The 26,597-nt window shown below is 49.5% G+C and overlaps 3 protein-coding genes, 2 long non-coding RNA genes and 1 other non-coding gene across 7 annotated transcripts in view; 2 read left to right on the top strand and 4 right to left on the bottom strand.

Annotated features, from left to right (window-relative positions):
- The window catches only part of IRF7 (interferon regulatory factor 7), a 100,833-nt gene that overhangs the window by 5,599 nt on the left and 68,637 nt on the right, over positions 1 to 26,597 (top strand). The gene's annotated exons all lie outside the window — the stretch shown is intronic.
- On the bottom strand, positions 314 to 5,176 carry RPLP2 (ribosomal protein lateral stalk subunit P2). Its single transcript, XM_068193840.1, has 5 exons — positions 5,015 to 5,176; positions 4,270 to 4,393; positions 2,494 to 2,542; positions 837 to 935; positions 314 to 431 (listed from the first exon to the last, which is right to left on the bottom strand). Exons 1-5 carry the CDS (start codon positions 5,149 to 5,151, stop codon positions 355 to 357), a joined length of 486 nt encoding a protein of 161 aa, XP_068049941.1. The 5' UTR covers positions 5,152 to 5,176; the 3' UTR covers positions 314 to 354.
- Positions 2,228 to 2,360, bottom strand: LOC137476711 (small nucleolar RNA SNORA52). Its single transcript, XR_011000546.1, has one exon. It is a non-coding gene; the product is annotated as a small nucleolar RNA SNORA52 (small nucleolar RNA).
- Positions 12,001 to 14,563, bottom strand: LOC137475952 (uncharacterized). Its single transcript, XR_011000156.1, has 3 exons — positions 14,391 to 14,563; positions 12,752 to 14,329; positions 12,001 to 12,086 (listed from the first exon to the last, which is right to left on the bottom strand). It is a non-coding gene; the product is annotated as an uncharacterized lncRNA (long non-coding RNA).
- On the top strand, positions 12,083 to 26,198 carry PIDD1 (p53-induced death domain protein 1). Of its 2 annotated transcripts, none has more exons than XM_068193835.1 (15): positions 12,083 to 13,138; positions 14,826 to 15,239; positions 15,893 to 16,096; positions 16,953 to 17,007; positions 17,188 to 17,389; positions 18,041 to 18,169; positions 18,478 to 18,657; positions 19,243 to 19,390; positions 20,369 to 20,504; positions 20,737 to 20,815; positions 22,219 to 22,342; positions 22,693 to 22,811; positions 23,224 to 23,331; positions 24,284 to 24,486; positions 25,205 to 26,198. In XM_068193835.1, the coding sequence occupies exons 1-15, from the start codon at positions 12,700 to 12,702 to the stop codon at positions 25,440 to 25,442; spliced, it is 2,778 nt and encodes a 925-aa protein (XP_068049936.1). In that variant the 5' UTR covers positions 12,083 to 12,699; the 3' UTR covers positions 25,443 to 26,198. The 2 variants fall into 2 exon arrangements, with proteins under 2 accessions (XP_068049936.1, XP_068049937.1); XM_068193836.1 differs by having other exon boundaries at positions 12,865 to 13,138; positions 20,737 to 20,887.
- On the bottom strand, positions 17,272 to 18,044 carry LOC137475953 (uncharacterized). The gene is made up of 2 exons (XR_011000157.1): positions 17,872 to 18,044; positions 17,272 to 17,841 (listed from the first exon to the last, which is right to left on the bottom strand). It is a non-coding gene; the product is annotated as an uncharacterized lncRNA (long non-coding RNA).

The raw sequence follows: 26,597 nt of genomic DNA, 5'->3' as shown, positions 1-26,597 counted from the left end.
TGGAAACAAAGTCCTTTTATTGCTGAATAGATGAGCCACTTCACTGAGTAATTGAGAGCAAAATAGAATGGAGAAGGCTAACATCAGGAAGATTCAGTTTCCACACACTGTTTAAGAAACAGCAGTGTCAAAAAAAGCATCCAGGTTCACACAAGCTTTGCCATTTCCTCAGTACTCTCAGAGCTGAGTCCTACAGTCTGTCAGAAAATTCACACACCTATTGCAGACAGATAAAAGTCAAAGCTGTGTCAGAGCCATTTCAATAGCTGAATCCAAGAGCACTTGCATCGTAATAATAACAAACACAAAAACATTTAAAACAAAGAATTTTAATAACTTCTCTATAACAAACAATTAATCAAAGAGGCCGAATCCCATGTCATCATCAGATTCTTCTGATTCCTCCTTCTTCTCTTCTTTCTTCTCCTCAGCTGAAGAAAAAAAAGACCAAGTGAATAGTCAGTATTAACATTGCACCACAGATTTTCAAGATACAAGTTTTGGTGATCTCAGCTCCCCTGCCTACTAGTACTGGAGCCCCCAGGGTCAATCTCATTCCCTTTCAGCAACCAAGAAACACTGAACAGATACAGACACTACTGTTGCAGGAATGTGCTTTACACCACCAAGTCTCTTTGATTCTGTTTTGAGCAAGACCAATCCTAAGGCAGACAAAGAGCAAATGCTTCTGACTGTCCAAAGCAAAAGTAACTGTTCAGTTGACATTTCCATCACCTACTGAAGTGGGGAAGCCCTGAAATGTTGACTCAGTTGTTAAGCTGTTACCAGAGACAAAAGGAGTTGCCCTGGAGCCACGCCTCTCCACCCACACTCACCGGCAGCAGGGGCAGCAGCTGCGGCAGGAGCAGCAGAGCCCCCTCCAGCAGAGACTGCCACGGCTCCCCCAGCCGGCATGCTGGCGAGTTTTCCATTACCTGAGTGGGACACAAGAGAAGGGATTTACAGGCTCATCACAAGCACAGAAGTTAGGGGAAATGGAAGAGTGCAGGAAAGAACAGATCCTGTCTCATGGACTGAACCTGTCACTTTCTGCTGAAAGGAACAAGAGGCTGCATCCATGGTAAGTATAAACTGTTCTGTGAAAAACACTCAGGAATTTTAAGATTCACAAAGGCTTATCCTAAGAACAGTGGCAGCATATTATTAGTAAGTTTTCTTCTGTTCAAAAAGTCTTTTTTTCCAAAAGCTGTCATAAGAATAGCAGCAAACACATCCGATTTCACACACCCGCATTGTTCTCTGAATACAGCACAGCAGCCCAGTGATAATGTACCTCAAAAGTAACATATTGGCAGCACTGGCTTCCCCTGCTCCTTTTTTTTCCCCCTTTAAGGATAAAGAACTCTGAGGGCATAACTGGATCACAGAGGAAATAAAGGGAAAGATTGATTTATTTATGGCAAAGAGTACAGTATTTTAAACAAATTCCTCAGCACCCTATGGAACCCTATTGCATCTCCTCTGAGATTTCTGATTTCTGCTCGTATTTGGAAAGCCAGCTAGTTCTCTGGCCTCTTGTCTTTCACATACCAAAGCTCCCTTGGCATTCAAAGGTCACGTACACACTATGTTTGCCTGTATTCCAGTTTCTGGGAATCAGTTTCTAAATAATTCCCTGTTACTTCAAGATCTAATTAAACTAGCAAAGTAAACAAACATGTTTCATATGCATGTATGTTCTAAGAGACAATTTATTTAAAGTATTACAGAAAGAGACAGCATGTGTTGTAACCACAAGTATAATAGCTCTCTTAGGTCTTTCAAACCACATGGATAGAAATGTCCAGTGCCTGCTCCTGACAGCAAGGCCAGGCAAAGTCTTGGCTACCTTTAAACAAAAATATGCCTGCAAATTTCCTTGTGCCTATACACTTATATTCATTAATCAGAAACCTTTGCACTACCCCAGCTCGGCTTTACTTCAGCCCTATGACCCAGTCAATTAATGTAAAAAGTTCCAGCCTCAGTAAGACCACAAATTTCTATGGAAATCAGCCCTCATTTCTGTCTCAGGGAAAAGGAAATGCTGGACTCTGAGAGCTCTATAAGAGATGTGCAATGGAGAGGCTTGTGCTCATTGCAAAGGGAGGAGCTGCACCCCAATGCCAACTGCCTGTTCCTCATGCTTTACATCACTGGTGCACACAAGTGGGTAAAACACAAAACATCTCCTAGAGACCCCGAAGGACAGCTCAGTCTCTTATCAAGATGTCCAGAAAACTACATCATGAGCAGACTACCAGTAAGCTCACACATGCTTCAGTTCTCCAGTTTAATGTGGTCCACAAGCGAAACCCAGCAGGTACTGGCACTGACCTGCAGGGAATTAGAATGGACCTGATTCCACTCAATTCAGCTGTGATCCACAATGCTGAACAGAGTCCGTGACTTAGCAGCAATTCCATACTCTCAGATCTAGGCTATCAAAGTAAACAGAGGCAATTACCTGGGTCACTCGGAGACTCTACTTACCCTGGGCAATTACATCTTCGATATTTTTTCCATTCAGCTCACTAATAACCTGTAAGTTAAATTCGGAATGTTAAGAGTTTTCAAACAGCATTAAGAATAAGCTACATTTAAACGAGTACTGTTAAATCATCATATGCAGTACCTCCATCCTGCTGCTTATCTAGCCCCAAAATTCCTTACTTCTCAGTGCCAGGAACAGAACATTGACATGAAAACTTCAGCTAAGTCTTTAATACTTTAAGCATTTTCATGAAATCTGTTACTGAATTCATAATTAATCCAATGACCTTGAAAAAAAGGATACAGAGGTGTGCAACCAATTAGGAAGCCCTACCAAGAGTGTAAGTCACTGAGGGACTGTTTACATTTCTTGCTTAATGGCCCCTGGGAGGCTCTGAAGCACTGGGTTCTGGACCCAAAACCACAAGGTCCCATTCCTAGCCCTACCAAATGTTAAAAGCCAAGCTATTGTATCCTTGCCCTGGAACACAGAGTTCCAACTTTAATCTTAGGACCGTTGTTGTATAACCAGGGATGACAAAAGCAAAACTCAAACCCCAAAACTGCTAAAGCAAGCATTTCAAAACAATGCTCCAGAACTTACTGGTGAATCCCAAATACCAGGAGTCAGTGGCCAAAGCTAAAGGACTTTAGCTAAGAGCTTTTTAACAACCTTCTGCTTATACAGAGCACGAGATGTGTGAAACTATGTGCCTGCATGACTGCTCCATCCAGGAGAAAGGTGATTCTAAAACTTCACTACATTTACATAGGCTTAAGATACAATCCAAAAATTATGACCAAAACAGATTCCAGAACCGCTTTCCAAATTTTGGAGGATCAGAGGAAGCAGTTAATTTATTAAGGTATTAAACCTAAAGGAGCCAAAAGCAAAAGACCTGGCATTTAAACAGGAACATCACGAGTTCAAGCCAACATTCCAAATCATAGTAAGGATGCTGTCAGCTCAGCCAACCCACTGTCTCCTTTGCTTTATGGTAAAATACTGGGAAAAATAGTTTCTTTTTACCTTTACCTCTCTGGAAACACTTCACATAGAAGTAAGTGACAAGTGATAAGACCATTTTATTGGTTCTTGGCTTTTTTCCCCATCACCAATTATTTTTAGGTCCACAATGCTGAAGATCTATTATATCACAAGAAATATTCTAATTAAGATAATATTTAGAAGTCTGTTTTTCAACACAACCACTTTCATATTAATTTCCAAAATCTTCCTATACATTATAATCAAGTACCTTTAATCTCCATGTTAGGATTAGCCTATGTTTCTTGGTGAGGAAACAAATGCTCCTTTGCAGCACACTAAATAAGAATGTACTACTGAGCATCAGGCCCTCAAAAGTGTTAGCTCTGAATCGATACTGACCGAAAATAAGAACTGAACTTTCAGTGCAGACTATACACGATGCCAGAACTTTTTCAGTGCATCCTTCTGTGCAGCCACCATCTCAATGAAGATGATTAGACCGAACTACCAGAAGTCAGCAAGAACTGACAAGAGACCTTTGCATAGGTATTGAACACATTCAATATCTTTGCCAAGGTATTGAATAAGAAAGCCAGACTTCCAACAAAAGTTGTAAAAACTTGTGACTGGCTCAGCAGTGATTACAAATCACACCGGTAAGGGTCAGCAAATGTCTGAACAGCATAGGAGTAGACCAATAGGAGGCAACGGGAACACCGAAGCCAAGGAAACAGCTCCAATGTCTGCCACTGGCTGGGACATCTGGAATCAAGAGGCGACGCCACCTTGTTCATGCGTTCATCGTCCGTCTCGATGCCGACGCTGTCGAGGATCTTTTTCAAGTCCTTGGACGTGGGGGACTCGTTGCCCCCGAGCACGGCGAGCAGATAAGCTGCGACGTAACGCATCCTGCAAGACAGGAGAGCAGAGTTTCAGCACGGCCGAGTTCCGTGTGCTCGGAGGGGCTCACCCCTTCTCCCTCGGGGCCACAATCCTTTGGCTCCGCTCCCAGAGGCCCCGCGGCCCGCAGACTGTGCAGCGCGGGGCCGGCACGCGGCGCCCCGCTCCCGCCCGCGCTCCCGCCCGCGCCGGCACCGCACAGCTCTCCCGGAGAGGGAAGGAAGCGGCAAGGCGGCACTGGCCCCCTGCCGTCCGCCTCAGCCCGTGCCGTCCCTCCGCCAGTCCCGGCCCAGGCGCAGGCCGGGAGAGCACATGGCCGCCGCTCTCCGCTCCCGCCCCCGGCCCGAGTGATCTCGGCCGGGCCCCGCGGCGGCGGCGGGCAGGCGCGGGGGCCGGGCCGGGCGGCGGCGGGCAGGGGCGGGGGCCGGGCCCGGCGGCGGCGGCGGGCAGGGGCGGGGGCCGGGCCCGGCGGCGGCGGCGGCGGGCAGGGGCGGGGGCCGGGCCCAGCGGCGGCGGGCAGGGGCGGGGGCCGGGCCCGGCGGCGGCGGCGGGCAGGGGCGGGGGCCGGGGCCGGCGGCGGGCAGGGGCGGGGGCCGAGCAGGCGCGGGGGCCGGGCGGGCGCGCGCTCACCTGGGCGGCGGCGGCGGCGGCGGCGCGAGACAGCGGCCTGGGACGTGCGCGCGCGAGGGCAGAGCGGCGGCGAAAGGAAGGGGCGGGGCCCCGGCAGCGCCTTCTTCCCGCCACCCCTCAACAACGAGCGCTGCCATTGGGCCGGAGCGGCGGCCGGCGCGCAGGCCAATGGGGAGGCGCGGGGGCGGCCGCCGCCAGCGCGGCCGGTGGCGCACGCGCAGAGCGCGGCCCGCCCGTCGTGGGCGGGCGGCGCGGCCTCGTTTGCGCCGGGATGGTTGTGGGTCCCCAAAATCACGGAGTGGCAGAGGGAATGAGATTGGAAAACACCTCTGCGATCACCGAGTCCAACCTCTGACCGAATACCATTCTGTCAACTAGAACATGGCTCTGAGTGCCACATGCAGTCTTTCCTTGGACGCTCCAGGAACGGTGACTGCACCACCAGCCCCGGGCAGCCTGTTCCCATGACTGACCACTGTGTGCAGAAACTACTCCTGATGTTCAACCTAAACCTGCCCTGGCACAGCTTAATACTGTCCTCCAGCTCTGGAATCCTGCCCTGCCCTGGCCTGCTAGGGTCAGCACAATCCCCTCCATTCGTCCCACGTCGGGCAGAGCCACCCACAGAGTCCTCGTGTTTGTTTATTCCTTATCAGCGCAGAGCTGGGCAGTGGGTGATGAATCCAGAAAGCCAGTGCCTGGCTCTGTGCATTTCTTCATGGAAAGGGTGGTCAGGCACTGGAAAAAACTCCCCAGGGAGGTGGTGGAGCCATTGTCCCTGGAGGTGTTCTGGGAACAACTGGACATACCAGTTAGCTTTGGTCTAGTTGTCATGGTGGTGTTTGGTCACTGGGGGAACTTAATGATCTTGGAGTGGCCAGCAGGATTAGGGACGTGATCATCCCTCTGTACCTGGCACAAGTGAGGCCACGCCTCAAGCCCTGTGTCCAGGTCTGAGCCACTCCAATACAGACATTGAGGTGCTGGAATGTCTCTGGAGAAGGACAATGGAGCTGGTGAAGGGTCTGGAGCGCAAGTCTTGTGAGGAGCAGCTGAGGGAGCTGGGGTTGTTTAGCCCGGAGAAAAGGAGGCTCAGGGGTGACCTCTAGCACTGTACAGCCACCTGAAAGCAAGTTGTAAGGCAGGGGTTAACCTCGTCTCCCAGGCAATTAGCAACAGGACAAGAGGATATAGCCTCCAACTGTGTCAGGGAAGGTTTAGCTTATACATTCGGAAGAATTTCTTCACAGAAGGGGTGATTAGACATCGGAATGGGCTGCCCAGGGCAATGGTGGAGTCACTCTCCCTAGAGGTGTTTAAGGAAAGACTGGACATGGTACTTAGTGCCATGGTCTAGTTGACATGGTGGTGTTTGGTCACGGGTTGGCCTGAATGACCTTGGAGGTCTTTTCCAATCTGAATGACTTTGTGGTCCTGCGAAATACCTCAGCTCCACGTGTGGGTCGGCTTCTTGCACACTGGGTGACAGAACCCACTTGTGGGACAGCACACTGAGGCAAGGCTCTCCGCAGGAGGGACAGGGCTGCTGTCCTTGGCTGGGACGCTGGGAGGTGGTAATCCTGTGGCAAGGTCTCGCCATGGGATTACGGGACCTGTGCACCACCTGTGCTTATTCACTTGATTTCCTGCACTGAGGAAATGGAATAGAAGTAAAAAGTTAACACTGTGCTGAAACCCATTGGACCCAAAGAAACCAGGAGTGCTGGTTCAGCAGCAGAGCTGTGTGTGGGCTGTGGCTGTCCCTGCCTTGCTGCCCTGGGGGTGGCCCAGAGATCCCCAGTGTTGGGGCTTCTGTGGTAGGTCAGGTGCTCGCAGAAAACAACCAGGCTAAGAGTGTTAATACTGAGCCAGAGCTTGGAGCAGTAGTCAGTGGTTACTGTCTGCTATGTGTAGGAAGAGGAATTTCCCTCAGCCATGTGCAGCTTGCATCCAGAGTCCCAGAATGAATTCAGTTGGGAAGGTCTTCTGAGATCATCAAGTCCAACCTGGGACCAAACACCACCTTGTCAACTAGACCATGGCACTAAGTGCCACGTCCAGTCTTTCCTTAAACACTTCCAGAGACGGTGACTCCACCACTTCCCTGGGCATCTCGTTTTAATGCCTGAGCACCCTTTTTATGAAGAAATTCTTCCCGATGTCCAGCCTGAACCTGGACATCACCTGGAGAGCATGTCCTCTTGTCTTGTCACTTGTTGCTTGGGAGAAGAGGCTGAACCCCACCTGGCTACAAAGTTCCTTTCAGGGCAGCCCCAGCCCTGCGCCCTCTTAGGCTCGCAGCTCCTGCTCCATTTCTCTCCCTGGATTTGTCTGGAATGAGCACAACACCCGGAGCTGCCCGTGCCTCCCGCTCCCTTGGAGCCTAGGGGAGCCGAAACGGGAGGGGCTGCGGTGCCGGGGCCGTGACCGTGTCGGGAAAATATCTCCTTTCGTGGCCTTGCTGTGGCAGCAGGAGGCCTGGATACGGTTCCCCTTAGCATCCGGCCCCTGTCCCGCTGCCTCTGGCACCTCCCCCGTGCCGTCCCGCCCCGGATCGCGGCGCAGCTCCCGAGAACTTTTCAGGAAGTGGCGGGCAGAGCCCTGCCCAGCCCAGCCCCGGCTGCCGAGCGGCCGGGGCCGGTGCGGAGGGGTGAGACAAGAGGGCCGCGCTGGGCCGGGCACGGGGCGCGGCTGCGGCTGCTGCCGGGGCCTGGACAGCGGGCGTGGGGTGGCGGGGCAGGGGCACAGGGTGCTGCGGACAGCCCGGCCCGGCTGCGTGTGTCCATGCGGGGTGCGTGCCCGTGGGAAGGGGTGTGTCTTCATGTGCAGGGCTGTGTGTGTCCATGTGCGGGGCTGTGTGTGTCCATGTGCGGGGCTGTGTGTGTGTCCATGTGCAGGGCTGTGTGTGTCCATGTGCGGGGCTGTGTGTGTCCATGTGCGGGACTGTGTGTGTGTCCATGTGCAGGGCTGTGTGTGTGTCCATGTGCAGGTCTGTGTGTGTGTCCATGTACAGGGCTGTGTGTCCATGTACAGGGCTGTGTGTCCATGTACAGGTCTGTGTGTGTGTCCATGTACAGGGCTGTGTGTGTCCATGTGCAGGGCTGTGTGTCCATGTGCAGGTCTGTGTGTCCATGTGCAGGGCTGTGTGTGTGTCCATGTGCGGGCTGTGTGTGTGTCCATGTGCAGGTCTGTGTGTGTGTCCATGTGCAGGTCTGTGTGTGTGTCCATGTGCAGGGCTGTGTGTGTGTCCATGTGCAGGTCTGTGTGTGTGTCCATGTGCAGGGCTGTGTGTGTGTCCATGTGCAGGGCTGTGTGTGTGTCCATGTGCGGGCTGTGTGTGTCCATGTGCGGGGTGTGTGTCCATGTGCGGGGCTGTGTGTGTGTCCATGTGCAGGGCTGTGTGTGTGTCCATGTGCAGGTCTGTGTGTGTGTCCATGTGCAGGGCTGTGTGTGTGTCCATGTGCGGGCTGTGTGTGTCCATGTGCGGGGTGTGTGTCGATGTGCAGGGCTGTGTGTCCATGTGCAGGGCTGTGTGTGTGTCCATGTGCAGGACTGTGTGTGTGTCCATGTGCAGGGCTGTGTGTGTGTCCATGTGCGGGCTGTGTGTGTCCATGTGCGGGGTGTGTGTCGATGTGCAGGGCTGTGTGTGTGTCCATGTGCGGGGCTGTGTGTGTGTCCATGTACAGGGCTGTGTGTCCATGTGCAGGGCTGTGTGTGTGTCCATGTGCAGGGCTGTGTGTGTGTCCATGTGCAGGTCTGTGTGTGTGTCCATGTGCGGGCTGTGTGTGTGTCCATGTGCAGGTCTGTGTGTGTGTCCATGTGCAGGGCTGTGTGTGTGTCCATGTGCGGGCTGTGTGTGTCCATGTGCGGGGCTGTGTGTGTGTCCATGTGCGGGCTGTGTGTGTGTCCATGTGCAGGTCTGTGTGTGTGTCCATGTGCAGGGCTGTGTGTGTGTCCATGTGCAGGGCTGTGTGTCCATGTGCGGGGCTGTGTGTGTGTCCATGTGCGGGGCTGTGTGTGTGTCGATGTGCAGGTCTGTGTGTCCATGTGCAGGGCTGTGTGTGTGTCCATGTGCAGGACTGTGTGTGTGTCCATGTGCAGGGCTGTGTGTGTGTCCATGTGCGGGCTGTGTGTGTGTCCATGTGCAGGTCTGTGTGTGTCCATGTGCAGGTCTGTGTGTCCATGTGCAGGGCTGTGTGTGTGTCCATGTGCGGGCTGTGTGTGTGTCCATGTGCAGGTCTGTGTGTGTGTCCATGTGCAGGTCTGTGTGTGTGTCCATGTGCAGGTCTGTGTGTGTGTCCATGTGCGGGCTGTGTGTGTCCATGTGCGGGGTGTGTGTCCATGTGCGGGGCTGTGTGTGTGTCCATGTGCGGGCTGTGTGTGTGTCCATGTGCAGGTCTGTGTGTGTGTCCATGTGCAGGGCTGTGTGTGTGTCCATGTGCGGGCTGTGTGTGTCCATGTGCGGGGTGTGTGTCGATGTGCAGGGCTGTGTGTCCATGTGCAGGGCTGTGTGTGTGTCCATGTGCAGGACTGTGTGTGTGTCCATGTGCAGGGCTGTGTGTGTGTCCATGTGCAGGGCTGTGTGTGTGTCCATGTGCGGGCTGTGTGTGTCCATGTGCGGGGTGTGTGTCCATGTGCGGGGCTGTGTGTGTGTCCATGTGCAGGGCTGTGTGTGTGTCCATGTGCAGGTCTGTGTGTGTGTCCATGTGCAGGGCTGTGTGTGTGTCCATGTGCGGGCTGTGTGTGTCCATGTGCGGGGTGTGTGTCGATGTGCAGGGCTGTGTGTCCATGTGCAGGGCTGTGTGTGTGTCCATGTGCAGGACTGTGTGTGTGTCCATGTGCAGGGCTGTGTGTGTGTCCATGTGCGGGCTGTGTGTGTCCATGTGCGGGGTGTGTGTCGATGTGCAGGGCTGTGTGTGTGTCCATGTGCGGGGCTGTGTGTGTGTCCATGTGCAGGGCTGAGTGTGTCCATGTACAGGTCTGTGTGTGTGTCCATGTGCAGGACTGTGTGTGTGTCCATGTGCAGGGCTGTGTGTCCATGTGCAGGGCTGTGTGTGTGTCCATGTGCAGGGCTGTGTGTCCATGTGCAGGGCTGTGTGTCCATGTGCGGGGCTGTGTGTGTGTCCATGTGCGGGGCTGTGTGTGTGTCGATGTGCAGGTCTGTGTGTCCATGTGCAGGGCTGTGTGTGTGTCCATGTGCAGGACTGTGTGTGTGTCCATGTACAGGTCTGTGTGTGTGTCCATGTGCAGGACTGTGTGTGTGTCCATGTGCAGGGCTGTGTGTCCATGTGCAGGGCTGTGTGTGTGTCCATGTGCAGGGCTGTGTGTCCATGTGCAGGGCTGTGTGTCCATGTGCGGGGCTGTGTGTGTGTCCATGTGCGGGGCTGTGTGTGTGTCGATGTGCAGGTCTGTGTGTCCATGTGCAGGGCTGTGTGTGTGTCCATGTGCAGGGCTGTGTGTGTGTCCATGTGCGGGCTGTGTGTGTCCATGTGCGGGGTGTGTGTCCATGTGCGGGGCTGTGTGTGTGTCCATGTGCGGGCTGTGTGTGTGTCCATGTGCAGGTCTGTGTGTGTGTCCATGTGCAGGGCTGTGTGTGTGTCCATGTGCGGGCTGTGTGTGTCCATGTGCGGGGTGTGTGTCCATGTGCAGGGCTGTGTGTGTGTCCATGTGCAGGGCTGTGTGTGTGTCCATGTGCAGGACTGTGTGTGTGTCCATGTGCAGGGCTGTGTGTGTGTCCATGTGCGGGCTGTGTGTGTCCATGTGCGGGGTGTGTGTCGATGTGCAGGGCTGTGTGTGTGTCCATGTGCGGGGCTGTGTGTGTGTCCATGTGCAGGGCTGAGTGTGTCCATGTACAGGTCTGTGTGTGTGTCCATGTGCAGGACTGTGTGTGTGTCCATGTGCAGGGCTGTGTGTCCATGTGCAGGGCTGTGTGTGTGTCCATGTGCAGGGCTGTGTGTCCATGTACAGGGCTGTGTGTCCATGTGCGGGGCTGTGTGTGTGTCCATGTGCGGGGCTGTGTGTGTGTCCATGTGCGGGGCTGTGTGTGTGTCGATGTGCAGGTCTGTGTGTCCATGTGCAGGGCTGTGTGTGTGTCCATGTGCAGGGCTGTGTGTGTGTCCATGTGCGGGCTGTGTGTGTGTCCATGTGCAGGTCTGTGTGTGTGTCCATGTGCAGGTCTGTGTGTGTGTCCATGTGAAGGTCTGTGTGTCCATGTGCAGGGCTGTGTGTCCATGTGCAGGTCTGTGTGTGTGTCCATGTGCAGGGCTGTGTGTCCATGTGCAGGTCTGTGTGTGTGTCCATGTGCGGGGCTGTGTGTGTGTCCATGTGCAGGGCTGTGTGTCCATGTGCAGGTCTGTTTGTGTGTCCATGTGCAGGGCTGCGTGTCCATGTGCAGGGCTGTGTGTGTGTCCATGTGCGGGGTGTGTGTCCGTGTGCAGGTCTGTGTGTGTGTCCATGTGCAGGGCTGTGTGTCCATGTGCAGGGCTGTGTGTGTGTCCATGTGCAGGACTGTCTGTGTGTCCATGTGCAGGGCTGTGTGTCCATGTGCAGGTCTGCGTGTCCATGTGCAGGGCTGCGTGTCCATGTGCAGGGCTGTGTGTGTTTCAGAGTGTCTGTGGCACCATGTCTATCCATGTCTGTTGCCCCTGAGGCCGCCTCTGTGGCTTCCAGAGGTGCCCTCTGATTCCTTCACCACTGACAGTTTTACAAAGATATAGCTGATGGACTTTATTCTTACATGTGTCTGTAAGAGGGCTGCGTACATGTTGTGCACAATGTCTTTGTAAGAAATGCTCACCTTTATACTAAAGCAGTAGTTTCACTTTTATCCCATTGGCACTCAGTTTCACAAACCAGGTTCAACGAGGACCCAGTACAATTTGTGAGCTGCCTCTGGGCTCTGCTTCCTCTTCTTGCCTTTGCATTTCTGTCCTTTCAGAGTGAGGCATTTCTGCCCTTTTAGGGGATGACACCTCCCCCAGACTGTGCCTTGGGAACATCAGTGCTGCCATGTCCCACAGGCTAACAGTAAAAGCGCTGCTCCTCAGCGTGTTGCTGGGGCATTATCTTCTTTCTGCTGGTCTTGGACATTAAAGCCAATTTTGTTCTAATTCTGCATCACTCAAAGGAAACTCCTGTTTACCAGTTCGATCCATGGCAGGGTTAACAAAGAGCTCCTGATATTCACACCATGAGCTAGTTTAATTGCCAAGCTCAGGAGGTGTTACTCCTGCACTACCAACATGCCTTTTCTAACCCTGTTGCTGGCCCTGACACGTTTTCTCTGCTGCCCTTTGTCCATTTGCTTTTATCCCATTGACACTGGGTTTCACAACTGCGTTCGATGAGGACCTGTCACAGTCTGTTAGTCACCTCTGGGCTCTACTTCTGGCTCAGCTCTCCCTGTCCCAGTTTTCTTCTCTACTTGTAAAGCTTCCTACTAAGGCATCTTGAAATTTGCATTAGGCATAGGCATTTACATTTATGTCTTTTAAAGTTAATATTGGTATTTATTCTGAAGGTGCATAATTGCTCCATTCCCTGCTGAGATGTTGGCTGGAAAAATTCAGAGGTTTTCTCTAGGAGGAGAAGTCCCTGTGACATCTGTCATGCTGCATTTCTGTGCTGTTTGCCTCCAAAGCTTTCAGTAGCATGCATGTAATCTTTCCTGCCATCTTGCTGTGATTATGAACTGTTTCCAGCCACTCTGGACTGGGGCAGGAGCCTTCATTTGTGCACCTGTGTTCTTTTTCAGAGCCATCTTTGCTCCTCTCCTTGTCCCAGCTGCCTTGTGGTGCTGCCAGTGCCTGCTTGCCTGGCAAGTCAGAGCATGTCTAGACCCTGTGGATGAAATGCAGAAGATGGCAGAGCTGCTGGGGCTCAGGGATGAGTGCGAGGAGGGGACTGTGGGGGCTCCTGCCCTCGCTGGCTCCTGCCTTGCTGACAACAGACTGAACCTGGATGTTTATCCTGATGGCTGCCACCGTTTCCTCCAACTATTCAAGGAGCAACAGGGAGAGGTGGTCCAGGTTGAGTTCCTCCGGCTCAGCAGCAATGATTGCCTCCTTGACACCACACTGGGCAGCCTTCCTCATCTAAAGCACCTGAAATCCCTGGTGCTTAAAGGTAAATTCCGGGGTCCATCACCATCCAGCTTTTCTAGGCTCAGATTTTTTGTTAATCTTTCTCTCCATATCTGCAGGACAAACTGCCCTTGGAAGTATTTTGTTCCAGTGCCCATTACCTCAGCTTTGGCTCAGCCTTGCTCAGAGCTGAAAGCAGATTTCAACATGATACAGCTTCTGGACTCTTATTTCCTCCCTTTGTTTTTACAGCTGTGTGGGGACTGGGTTTTTGGAGTCTCATTGGGTTGATGCTGCAGCATTTTCTATAGCCATTCTCTAGAAGAAGAGCATTTTTGCAGTTATGCAAGAAGAGGGGGATTCAAAGGTGTTGAATCTTTTGGTGAATGTTTAGCCCCTATTTAGTTTTTGAAAGTATAATAAGCTGTTTTTGTTGTGTTTCTGTCTGAATCAATCCATGCTTAATCCTTGCTTACTGTCAGTGACTGTAGGTTTAGCAAAGATCAAGACAGACCAGAAAACGCTGTTCAACATTTTATCTAAAGCAGGACACAGGGTGTGCATGTAATTTGGCAAAGTGTAATAACTGTTAGAGCTATAAATATTAGATCATTCTTCGACTGTCTCATCTATTTATTGTGGTAGGATCTCAGTACAGTTCATACAGTTTCTGTATCAGACTGAATAATCTGCTCTTTGGGAGATAGAATTTTAAAAATAAATGAGAACAAAAAGGGGGAGTTTCAGGGCAGAATTCAGGGTTCCACCTGAAAACTGAAAAATCTGAGGTTTGTTTCTATATCTGTCATAAATTTCTCATGTGAATGATTTGTCTTTTCCCCCTTTAGTAAGGTGGCAATAACAGCAGTACCTTTTATCAGTCTTGTTTTGTGAGATGTACACACATCCTGAGCATTCTGAAGTGCAATAAAGTAGTTCAGTAAGATCTTATGTACAAAGTGCAATGTGCCTGTTTGGTTGTTCTCATTTTGTACCATTATGCAGCATAAAAAATGTTTGGTGCCCTCTGCTGTATATGGATATAAATAGAAAACAGTAGAGAAGGAGTATTAAACAATGAACGAGTGGAAAAGTTTGGAAGTTTCCTTTTATTTTCTCAAGTTATTTTCCAGGGGTGCAGCCCTTCTCTAATTTGAGTGTCACAAGCTGGGATACGGAACTTTCATTCTTCGCGCTCTGTGCTGTCTGCCCTACAAAATACTGAATTACCTACCTTTCCCCCCACATTTTCACTGCTTTCCTCCTGTCTGCATAGAAAATACTGAGTTACCTACTTTTTTCTCCTGCATTTTCACTGCTCTTTCCTCAGATGTACCCTCCAGTCTTGCAAGGGCAGACTTCAGTCCTCAGGATTGTTTGCTTCTCAACAGCATGGATAATCATTGAGGGCAAGGACTGTTTCCTTGATCCCGAAAGTCTTGTGTGTTGGCCACTAGTAGTGAGGAAGAAGTGAGGAAGGAGAGTGGAAGGCTTGGAGGTCAGTGGGCCACCCTGCTGAATTGTGGTAAATGTGTGGGGTGGCCTGGCTCGTTCTGAGCTTTGACTCCAGATGCGTTTAGCAGAGCTGTACTGGTTCACTGTGGCATCTCCTGATTTCATAACAGCTCGTCATTATTACACCCCTTTCACTGATCAGGAAACTGAGTCTCACATGAGGCTGGTGAGCTCTCCTGGTAGCATACTGACCTCTTCCATTTCCCTCCATCCAGGTGGCCTTGCTAGGGATGAGTTTGGTTCCTATCAGCACGGCTCCCTGACAAGCTTGCCACCAGACTTTGGGAACCTCAGGTGTCTCACCCACCTGGATCTCAGCTTCAATAAACTCTCCACCTTGCCGAGCTGCATTCTCCACCTCCCCAGCCTCCGTGTGCTCCTGGTGAGCCACAACAGCCTGGTGACACTTCCTGAGGACTTTGGCTGTCTGAGTAAACTGACTTTCTTCTCTGCAATGAAAAATCAGCTGAAAGACTTACCTCAGAGCATTGGGAAGCTGTCAATGCTGCAGGATCTGGATCTCTCAGAAAATGCTTTGGAATTGCTCCCTGAAGAAGTTGGGAATCTGCACAACTGCACAGAGTTGGATCTCTCTGGGAATCGCTTATTAAGCATCCCAGAATCCCTAGGTATGTATTTTATTGGGGAAGAGAAGGACATGGGCTTGCCAAGCTTTTGGTACAACCTCTGAGACCCTTGGTCTCTATCCCCAGAGTTGTTAGCATATTTTATACTGGATCCAAATGGAAGGGGTGTCCAGAAGGATCATGCTCGGTTCAGTCAGTGCCTTTGAGCCTTAACAACTCTGGATCAAACTTCCTGTTTCTGTGAATCAGCGACACTGCTGAGATTTCAATACAATTTACAATGACTGAGGATGTGGCCTGGCTGGTTTTGGGTAGCAGAAGAGCTGAGGTTTGATGGGATGAGAATCTGGGCTTGAAATCACACTGTCCAGTGTGGACCAGTCCACAGAACTGGGCTCTGACTTCTGCTGCCCAGCTTCCTGGGTCCTGTATTACTTTGTGACCGAGGCTGTTTTTGATGCTGTTACAGAAGTGTCTTACTTGTAGCTGAAAAGGAGAGGACAGAGGAGGCTGTGTTGCCTCTCAGCTAATTCCTTGCACTCCTTTATTTTGTGAGCTAAAGGGATGTTAAGCTTTTGTGCTTTTCCCTCATTATGTGTGTGTTTACATGGGCTGAGGAGAGAGGGAGGGTTAGAGCTGATATGCAATGCAATTAACAGCACGGATGGGGGGTCACTTCTTGTTCCAACCTGCAGCCAATTTGAAGTCTCTGCGTCGGCTGCATCTCCACAGCAATCTCCTGGTGACAGTCCCTGCCTCTCTTGCCAGCCTGCCCAACTTGTCCAGACTTGATCTGCAGAACAACTGCCTCCGTGCCATCCCTGCTGAGATCCAGACCCTGCCGTTTGTGCACGTCCGAGGCAATCCCTTGGGAGAAACTGAACCATCCCCGCAGGCTGGTAATTGCAAGGTTTCTGCTGCTGTGTGTTCTGCCCAGCTGTTCCCTCACTCAGCCCAGCAGGGTGTAGATGGGTTTGGATTAGAGAAGACAAGCAGGGGGGAATCAGTTCAGCATTTATTTCTCTGCAATAATTATTAAGTTGTAAGGATATAAACAGTATTAGTTATGTTTTTATGAGGCCCATACCAGTCTAAAGGGCTCAGGGGTCCCTAGAATTGGGCTTTCTTGGTTGGGTTTCACAGTGGAAGTTAAAAGGGGACTCACAGGAAACAGATCAGGAGAGGTCCCTAAAGGGGTCCAGCCTTTTTAGCAGAGGTGAGCACCAGTTCCTGGACTTGCTGCTTGGCCCTAAGGCTGTGATGGCTCATGCTAGAACCTCAGAGAACAGCAAGAGGTCATTCTGCTGTGCAGTTACCTCCGACTTTCCTGAGGTTCACAGGCTGCAGAGGAGCAGCTATTTGTCCAAGAGGAAGGTGATGAAATGAGCAGGAATCTGAGCAGGGTTTCCCAGTGGTGCTCATGTTCACAAGAGCAAGCACTGATTCCCAGGATGGCCCCAGGCAATCAAACATGGCCCTGAGAGCTGCAGAGGAAAACTGAAATATTTTCGAATTCCCTCTGCTTCTGAGTTTCCCTGGGGGAGAGCCAGCATTTTCAGTATGTCCTGGGACCTCGAGGCCACATGCCATCCTCTTGCTGCAGTGTCTTCTGGGGCCCACTGCAGTGTGACCGGGATTCCATTAGAGACTTCTGTCAGATTAGGATTAAGCCAAAACTGTTCAACCTTTCTTTGTCTAAATTGGTTTAAGTAAGCTCTGTCTCCTTCTCCTACCCAAATCTTCTTATTGCCACAGATAAATCCAGTACCAGAAGGCTAAAAAGACTCTTCCTTGCATCAGGAGAGGGCAGGTAAGCCTCTGTTATTAAGAATTTATATTACAGACAAGGTGCGTGGTGGGTATTGCAGGAATGTATAGGAGCCTATGGCCTCAGTAGGCCAGTGAAACACAAGTGTGCGATTCTTCTGTTGATTTTTGGAGGGCAGAAGTCACTGCACAATGTCATAAATTCATACATGTCTTCTGGAAGCTTTACTGTCACCTCTGAAGGCTGCAGAGTGGTCCTGGCCTGTGGCATCCATTTCTACTTCCCGCCCGGGGCCGCCTCTGATTCTCTGCGGATCCACTTCCGATCCCTCACGCCAGATCCGCAGTGGGTAAAGCTGAGACACCATGATGTTCTGCTCAGCAGAGTCCTGGAGCTGCAGCCTCATGGGGTCCAATTCCAGCAGGTGAGGATACACCCAGGTCACCTCCTGATGAATCTGCCTTTGCAGTAGCTCAGTAGAGTCTTCTGAGAGCGCCTTTTGGGACCTGTGAGACAGTTACCCCCATCCCTAGTGCTTTTAAGTAGCTGCAGGACTGCCTCTCAAAGAAGCACTGCTGCAGAGAGAAAGGACACAGCCTCTGATACTGTGCTGATCTGGCACCTTTGCCTTCCCCACTGCTCCTGATTGAGCTGAGCTATAACCTTTCTCACTCACATCCCCCCTGCTCTACCAGAGGATCAGTCTGGCATCTGGCCTTAGCCTGAAAGGAGAATGGTTTACATCCTTCTCTAAGAGTCTGATTGTATGGTTTGCATTGAAGCTGGGGAGTAGTCATGCCACCTACCAGCCCCATCATGGCTGACAGCAGCTCACTGCAAAAGTTGCTTTGCCCTTTCTGCTCAGATGCTGCTGAACTTTTCCTGCCATCACAGTCCATAGCAGACCTGACATTTCCTGTCGCCTCCCCAGAGACTGCAGGGCAGAGCAGGTTCTTTGACTCCCTGCATACAGGCCATGCTCTGCCCTCCCTCGTCTGCATAAGAAGCCACAGTGCAGATCTGGCCTTGGTTTTATCCTTTCAGTTGGTGTCTCACAGGAATGCTTTTTTGCCAGGAGGTGCAGATCTGGATGCCATATATCTCACCTCAAACCCCTCACCAGCATGAGGTCGTAGTTCGGACCTTCAGTGGGCAGAGCTGGAATGATCTGAAAACAAGAGTGAAGCAGAAGAGAAAATCAGAGGTGAGCGGATTGGAATTACCAGTGGCACACTTTGCTCCTGTTCCTCTCTTTGATTGTGCCCAGCAAAGAGTGAACCTATTTGAAATATCTCATGAGCTGTGTTTTGACCAGCTGCAATAAAATGTAGTGGATTTCAGCTCCAAGGTTTCCTCTCTCATGGAGGTGTGTCTCCTGAAGTTGATGAGTTGCATCCTGCGATGCTTCATCCCTGGTCTAGTACTTTCTTCTGCTTGGCTGGTACTCATTTTCCTGCTTTTATTGTATTAAGTTATATGCCTATATGTTTCCTTCTTTGTCCTCTGTCACAGAAGTGTGTGGCCCACTGTTGTGTCCTTCACTTCTCTTGGTTCCTTGTTGTGTCTCGACTTGTGCAAAACGAATGCAAAGTGCCAGCAGAGGGAACATTGCTCTTTTCCAGTGTGGATCCAAACATCAAAGTGATCTTTCCTCCAGGAGTCACCAAAGAGCCTCGTAGTGTCAAGCTGCAGGTATGCATGCTTTTTGGTGAGCTCTGGTGCAGCTGTTTTCTCGTGTTCAGTACAGAACCGAGCAGAGATGTCTGCCCTAGGATAATTCATGTCTAGATGTGGTTGCTTCATGGGCTCACCCATCTCAGATCACCTTCTCTCTTCACTTCCCTGCAACGTGGGCCTTGCTCTGTCCTGCCCTGTGTGGGAAAGGGATCTCCAGCAGACCAGTGGGTAGCTGCTATGAAGGGAACACAAAAAGATTATGCCTCTTTTTCCCTTGCAAAACTAACCCTAGGAAAACAGCTCAGTGAGAATTGGGGGTGGTGGGGGAATCTAATGTGGATCTAATTCTAAAATTACCCCACTAAAATGAATTGTTCAGTAGAGCTGCTAGATGCTCTTGTAATACTTTAAGTCCATCCCAGCCCAACAGCTTGCCAGACTTCAGCCAAGGTTCACTGTGCTTTATTTCTCAGCAAATAAATCTTGCTGGGCCCTGCAACAAAAGCAGCATTTGCCTGCTGGGTACTGGAGGAACTGAGTGAGCAGTGTGGGAATTTGGTGCCTGACTGCTCTGCTCACTGTGCTGTCTGCCACATCCAGGTGCTGCCAGTCTCTGCAGAAGAGATACAGGAAATCACAGCCAATGCAGGGTGCAGAGCCAGTCCCCTGCTCTGCCTCTCCCAGGACTCCACGGTGGATTTTCTCAAGCCAGTGAGAATTCAGCTGCCTCTTCCACCTGGGGTCACAGGTCAGCTTATTCCCAAAATTGACAAAGGAAAATGCCATATTTGGAAAACCACAAAGGGGAAGAGAGACTTTTATTTGCCCCTCCTGTTGTTAATAAAGCTTGCTGCTTTTCCTGCAGGAACAGCAAGGTGTGTCCGCTGACTGTGTGGTGGTGCAGAGCAGTGGGAGCTGAAGGTAGTTCAGGTCCATCAGATCAGGGCTGGGGTTCACAGACCAGACAAGCTGGGAGAATGGTCTTGGCAAAAGGATTTCTCTGCCAAACCACATGTGTATTTTAACTGCTGGTTTTGTTATGGTGGATTGCAGAGGCACTCCTGCCCACTGAGGAGATGCATTGCAAAAGGGCTTTGATTCATGACTGGGAATAGCTTGAAGTAAGAAATTATCTGCTCCAGGGGTCTGCTTTCTCTTTTTCTTGCATAAGAATCAGGTGCTGAGCCACAGCATTGTATGCTGGCCACACCCCACTCTGAAAACTCAAAAACAGCCTCAGTCATGCTGGGGATTCCTCTGTTTGCTGAGTACCCTCAGTCTCCTTACTATATTTTCTTTGACCTCTCCTGGTTTTCTTGTGAAGAAATACATGGCCTTCATTATTATATCAGCTGGTATTTGTATGCCTGAAGTGCATCAGGATTGAAAAGTCTGTGACATGTACATTAGAAAGAGCTAGAACTTAATTAATAACCCTAGATTTCAGTGATGAGAATTGTCTAATGAATCTGTTGGTGGGAACGAGCACACTATCATTTTAACTCTGCATATTTTGCCAGAATATCCCAAAAGCCATGAGATAGCTTGGTCCTTTTATTGCTGCTCTTCTTTGACCAAAGTTCAGTCCTGGATGCTGGAGAGAAGGCTGTGAACCTTTATTTGGTGGCCTTTAAAAGTAAATCTCCCAAACCTGTGGCTGGGTTTGTAAAGCCATGAATAAAGGTTTCTGCTGCATGTAGCATCTCTTGATCTTTGGTTTCTTTAGGGCTAAATTTGGATCGGTCAAGGCTGCATATACTCCATGGTGACCTGGAGGGTCAAACCTGGAATGACATCACCAGTGAGGTGGTGCTGGAATTCACCCATCTTTATGCAGTGTTTGAAGTCACTCACTTCTCCTGGTAAGTGCAGGATTAGTCCTGAGGAAAAGATGGGATGTTCCTCTGCCTTGCTTTTCCAACACTCTGACCAGAGGCCGTGACATTAACTCTATCTTTTCCCTTTTCCTTTTGCAAGTCAGGCCCAGTGTAGCACTTTGTCTCTACCTGTCATTCTTTCCAATCATGTGGGTGTGACACTGGCACCTTTCTCTGGGTGGGGTCCCTCCTTTCTTTTTTAATTCCTTGTCTCCAGGTACTGGCTGTGGTACACCACCAAGACCTACATTGGAGGCATTGCCAAGAAGGTCTATGAGCGGCTGCGTCTGTACCAGGTGAACTTCATAGCGCTGCAGAGGAAGAGGGATCCCGAGCAAGTCCTGCTTCAGTGTGTCCCCAAGCACAAGGTCTGATCTGGGTTGCACTGCTTTGCTCCTGAGCTTCCCAGACTTCCCTTTGTAGGATGTAAAGGCAGCAGTGCACCAAACAGTCCTGTTCACCGCCCCAGAGTCATGGCTGGGGTATACTGTCACCACACTGTTGGTGCTGTGATACTGACTCACAGGGAGCTGGGGGGAGAAAAAAACTCATTCTAGCAGTGGTAAATGCCATGCATTGATTTCCTCCCCTGCAAACCCTGAGGACTGGGCTGCTAAAATCAGCTGAACCACAGTTACTGGCCATGTATATGCTATTATAACCCAGCAAACATGAGGTAAAACATGTTGCCTTAAATTTAAGTCAAAGTTTACACGTCACTTGTCTGATATGGGCTAGTGGTGTGGGCAGCAGCAGTGCTTTGTTTTCAGCTGGAGTGGTTAGAAATGGTAATTTTCCTTATGTTCTTGCTGTTCTCAGTTCAAGCACTGGAACAGAACATATGAGCACTCCTTAATCTGCTTTAATGCAACATCAGGTTAGTTTATGCGGTGAGTGTGAGCTTATCTGGCTGACTTTGTCAAGAAGGAGACGGGAAGTGCTCACGCATTCTCTTCTGCTGCCTCTTCCTAGGAGTTTCAGCCCTCAGCAGTGTTGTTTCAGATTAGTGTGAGTATGAGTGTGCAGCTGTGGAGAACGTGTCCCTTGGCAGGCAATGCAGCTTGGTGTGGTGAGGGTTATTTTATCAGACTGCCACTACTGGGCTGCATATCCAGCTCTGCTTAATTCTCTACCCCGGTTGCTCCTTCTCTTTACCTGTGTTCCTGTGTTGAAGTGACCTGTGGACACAAACATCTGCAAGGATTTTTTATATTGGGTTCTGGGCTAAAACTGACTCCAGATGAGGCATCAAGGACACTCAAGAGTGAGATGGCTGTTTGGATCTGTCTGTAATCCTGCTGGGAATGGTCATGGAGTGAGAGAGGTTTAATGTTATAAATAGAAAGAAGAATCTAACCTGACTCTTGCACTGCCACTGTGATCACAGGCTACAAAGCCAAAATGAGCTTTCTGGTGTCCTCAGCTGTGTGCTGTTGTAGCATGTGTCTTTTTGCAGTGAAAATGTATTTGAACAGTGACTGGGATATGGTAGCAAGTAAATTCCTCTTTGCCTTTGAAGTTGAAAAAACCTGTTTAAAAGATAGAGACAGTGCTGAAAATGTTTTTTTAATGGGTCTTTGTTCATTTATTTACATCCTTTTCATGTTAAATAGTCGACCCTGCTAAAGGTGAGAGGAACATCACAAGAAACATGGGTTGGTCAGATGTGCTTCTGACCAAACACTGTCTTCCTTGTCAGGTTGACCCAGTGCTGAAGAAGCTGCAGGACCGCTATCGAGGACCTGAGCCATCTGACATGGTGGAGATGTTTGAGGGAGAGCAATTTTTTGCAGCTTTTGAGCGTGGCATCAGCATTGATATGGGTATGGCAGTACTGGGCTCATTCTGCTCCTACCAACCTCCCTCTTGTCCTGCTCTGGCCCTTGATGTGTTTCTGCTGTGGGTTGTACTCCTCCATGGCATTCCTCTCTGTCTCCAGCTCGCCCACTACTCACAGCAGCCAGCCCCTGGACATTGAACTTGTCACATTCTCTGGTCACATAACCTTTCTGTCTACTTTTCCTTTTGAAAGTGCTGTTTGCAGACTTTCATTTCTTCTCATACTCTTGTAAACCTGTAGAGGGCAATAGGCAGGTGGGTTTATTTTTATGACTGATCTGCTTCTGCACACTTTTTCTCCACAAGTTGAATGCTTCCTGCCTTCTCTGCACAGATCGCCCTGACTGTGTGGATGGACGTCTCTCATTTATTTTTTACTCCCACTTGAAGAACATGAAGGAAATCTATGTGACCTCTCCTGTGGACAGAAAAGGCCAAGCTGTAAAAGGCCAGGTGAACAACCAATTACACTGACTTCTTGTTTCCTCCTTCATCATTGCTTTTACAATACTCATCATCATAATCTCTGAGTGCTGGACATTACTCTTTTCCTACCCTCTTTCTCTGGCTTTGCATTTCACTGACTAAACTGAATAATCAAGAAGTGTAATCTTGAAGGTTCACTCATCACTTAACTGTCTGACTTACATTCCTGCCCTTAATTTTTGGGGTGCTGGCAGAAAGTCCAGCCTTTATGGACCTCAGTGCTCCTCCCAGTTACACATAATTGAGAGGCCATATTTGTGGGCTGATGATAGATGAGAATGCTGCATTCATTCTTTCCCAAACGGAAAAGACATGGTGCCAATAGGCTGGGCCACTGTGTTTGAATCAGAGCCTTACTGCATGCTTTCTCTTTGCAAAGGTCTCTTTCTACCGAGGGGCAGTTCCAGACAGCATCCCTGAAGATGCCAACAGGAGGAGAAAAGGTCCAGACTCCCTCTGGCTTGCTACTCTGCCCATCAAACTGCCTGTGAGTTGTCTCCTACAGAAAAATTAATCTAGATGAGGCAAGAGCATGGCATTTCTGCTCAGGTAATTTTGTTTCCTCCATGAGAAGGCATGCAATGAATGACCACAAGAAATAGCTGCCCAGCCGTGTCATGGTGGAGATTTTGCACTCCCTGTGAGCGAGCTCTTCTGAAACGAGAACAGGAAAAGCTGGGAGTGGTCTCAGCTCTCCTGCTCATCTTGCCTGTCAAGCACAGGCTTGTTGGATGGGTGGTCAGAGAGTCAGAGAGGGTGGATCCTTTGAATAAATGAGAATGTAGTACGCAAGGAAGCTTGCTGTAGTTACGGGAAGTGTCTGTTTTGTTTATAAATTTCTTAGTCACACAGCTCATGCAGCAGGAAAAAAGAAAGGAATAGGATGAGGTAGTTATGCTGGATTTGAACATAGACATTGAGTGTAGGTATTCTGCTGTGAGCTTTAAAGGCTGGGCTGTATGTTACAGTGAGAAATGCAACTTTTGCTTACGGAATTTAAGTGGCATTTGAGAAGCCTAAAACAACAAATACCTTGGTAGGCTGAATACTTCCCTTCCGATCACGTGTGATGATCTCACAACCCTTTCTGACACACGCAGCCTCAACTACAAACCTAGACTAAGTGCACTCTTACTGCTGAGGCAAACATGCTTCAGGGATGTGGCTTATTTTAAACGTCTCTGTAAATGCAGGAAAGGAAATTTCCGATGTGAGCTATGACTGTGAGCATTACAATATGATATTTTCCTGAGGCAGCAAGCACTGCTGGTCACTGCCAGTGTAAGTCCTCCTTGCCTCTTACAGCCTGACCCTTCAGCCCCAGGTGCTTCCTTTCTCCCCAGTAGAAGGAAGGAGATTTCACAGTGGAGACTTAGTGGCCGAACACTGTCCTCTATGAAAAGAAGGAATGTTCTTTCTCTCTCTTCTTTGTGACACAGCAACTGAAACCCCGGGATGAGAACCCCGGTCCCCTGTATGGCTTCTCCTTCCCTCCCTTGAACCTGGGCAATGCTGAGACTGGGTACTTGACACAGGCAAACCTGCTGAGCATTGCTAGGCGTGTGGGAGCTGACTGGCAGAGCATCGGCCTGAACCTGGGCCTGACCTACCAGCAGATTGAGCGCATAGGATACAATAACAGGTGGGAATAGGACACAGTAATCAACACTGATGCATTGTATATGTCTGTTCATCTATCTGCGGTGTAATAGTATTCATCAATGCTTGGCTGGTTGAAAGTTCTTCCACTGTAATTGTTTCACTGGATTAAAAATGGGTTGACTAATGGTTCTTCTGAAAATAATACCTTTTATAATGGGAAACTGATTATGTTCTTTTGCCATTATAAAATAAAGTTTTTTGTTTGAAAAACAAAATTGGGAAATAGCAAACCTGATGAGCTTTGTAGTTCAGCTGAGTTGCATTCCTGTTTTGTTCTATGATCGGATTCCTGGCCGGACTCCATCTCTTACAAAGAGAAATGATCTATGGCTTTAATAGTGAATATCATTGTTATTCAAAAAGAGCTTGTGGTACATCACGGGACATGCAGCCTGACCAAAAAGCCAAAGCAGTAGGAGAGAATTAGACTTGTTATGGTCAAACTGGTGTTCCTGTGAGGAAATTATATTCAAGAGCAGAGTGCCTTAATTTGATACTTCTATTAGGAAACTATTTTTTAGAGAAACATTCATGCAACTCCTGTATGCTGGGTAGGAAAGAGGGAGGCCCACTGAGTGCTTTGTGTGTCTGGATGGCTTCTTTAAGGCTCTAGCTATGGCTGGGACTTAGGTAAGGTCTCTTTGGTTTGCTACTCAGGAGAGCATGTTGGTTACTTCTGTCTTTTGTCCTTTCTTCAGAGAGGACCTCAATAAGCAGATCCTGGACATGCTTTTCTCGTGGGCTCAGCAGAACTCAGAGGATCCTGACTGTGTGCGCAAGCTGATTACAGCCATGAAAGAGAGTGGCCGCCAGGACATCGCTGATGAGGTTGAAACCATCATTGAGCTGGGGCGGCAGAAATACAGCGAGTCCATCCGCCGGCTGGGCCTGGAGCAGGAGAGCAGCACTGAGGACTCTGCAATAGCTATGATGTAGCACCTAGCAGAGAAAAATGGGGTTTGAGTGGAACCCCTCTGTGTACCCAGAGTGATGGTGCCTGGGGACTGCTCCCTCCTCAAGGGCCAGCGTCTTCCTGAGGAGCTGGGCATTGATTCTCTCGGGTCTGTACTCACATGCCACTTCTGCCAGTCCCAGGAAGTTTAGAGGGAATTTATGAACCTTTTTTCTACTTCCACTTCACGACTTTGAACTTTAGCTTTCAGAAATGTGGAGGAATTTCGAGACTGAAGTGTCTGTCTGTCAGCTGAGTAGTGGCTTAAGTAGTGTTTGATGAGTGAACACTCATGTTACATGTATTTATTTATAACTTATTCCTGAAACTGGAAACACTGGGTGTGAGCATTTGGGTCCATTTGTGCTCCTGTGCTTGATAGGAGAGTGGAGGTGCAGTCATGTTGTGAGGGCCTGTGATGTGCTGGGGACTGTTCAGCCATTTCTGTTAATGATGTGTTCTGCTCACATGAAAATGTGAACTGTATTCCCCATGAAAATGTTTTCTATTTTTTTCCTAACCTCTTCCAGTTCCCTTAAGTCTAAACAAAACCGAAGTATTTTTGGGCAGAAAGGAGAAACTGATTTCTAGAAAAATTACTCTTTTTTTTTCGGTTTTGCTCCAAAAGCTATCATGAAACAAATAGCCTGCTGCACCTGCAAGCACCTTTTTAGATGACACCTACATACTGCTGGTCTTTGACAAAGTTCCAGTTTTATTTAACAAAAAAAACGTAAAAATCCATGACCTGCTCTGGGAGACTCTGATTCAAGTGAAATTAAAATTTCCCTTGCAGTTTCCAAGGGATAGTCCTCACACCTTCCCAGTGAAATGTGACTGTGTAGTGGTGAAGGTGTGAACCCTCCTGAATTTTGGTGAAAAGCATGACTTTAATTTGCATTTTAAAAACTGGTCTGACCAGCTGTGAAATAAGGCACTGTTGTGTGTTTGGCATGAACCATGCTGAGCTAACTTCCCAGTTTTTCAGCCTGAATATCTTGTATAAGGCTGGAAGCATTTGCTGCTTTTTAGCTGCTCAATGATTTATTACTGAGGTGCCCTTCTCTTCCTGTTCCCCATCTCACAATGGCCCTCAGTTAAAGACCCACTAATGACAGTGGAAAATTACATGCAAGCTT

This window comes from Anomalospiza imberbis, chromosome 6 (genome assembly GCF_031753505.1).
Source record: "Anomalospiza imberbis isolate Cuckoo-Finch-1a 21T00152 chromosome 6, ASM3175350v1, whole genome shotgun sequence".
Classification (NCBI taxonomy): Eukaryota; Metazoa; Chordata; class Aves; order Passeriformes; family Viduidae; genus Anomalospiza; species Anomalospiza imberbis.
This window is presented reverse-complemented; position numbering and strand designations above follow the sequence as displayed.

Bases quoted from the DNA above. Each gene is read 5' to 3' on its own strand.
- RPLP2 (XM_068193840.1), bottom strand. From the start codon at position 5,151: ATGGCAGCGCTCGTTGTTGAGGGGTGGCGGGAAGAAGGCGCTGCCGGG. The intron at 4,394-5,014 runs GTGAGCGCGCGC...CCTGTCTTGCAG, and splicing joins CCGCCGCCGCCGCCGCCCAG to GATGCGTTACGTCGCAGCTT. The intron at 432-836 runs GTGAGTGTGGGT...TTTTTTCTTCAG, and splicing joins AGCTGCTGCCCCTGCTGCCG to CTGAGGAGAAGAAAGAAGAG.
- PIDD1 (XM_068193835.1), top strand. From the start codon at position 12,700: ATGAACTGTTTCCAGCCACTCTGGACTGGGGCAGGAGCCTTCATTTGT. The intron at 13,139-14,825 runs GTAAATTCCGGG...CCCTCCATCCAG, and splicing joins GAAATCCCTGGTGCTTAAAG to GTGGCCTTGCTAGGGATGAG. The intron at 15,240-15,892 runs GTATGTATTTTA...TCCAACCTGCAG, and splicing joins AAGCATCCCAGAATCCCTAG to CCAATTTGAAGTCTCTGCGT.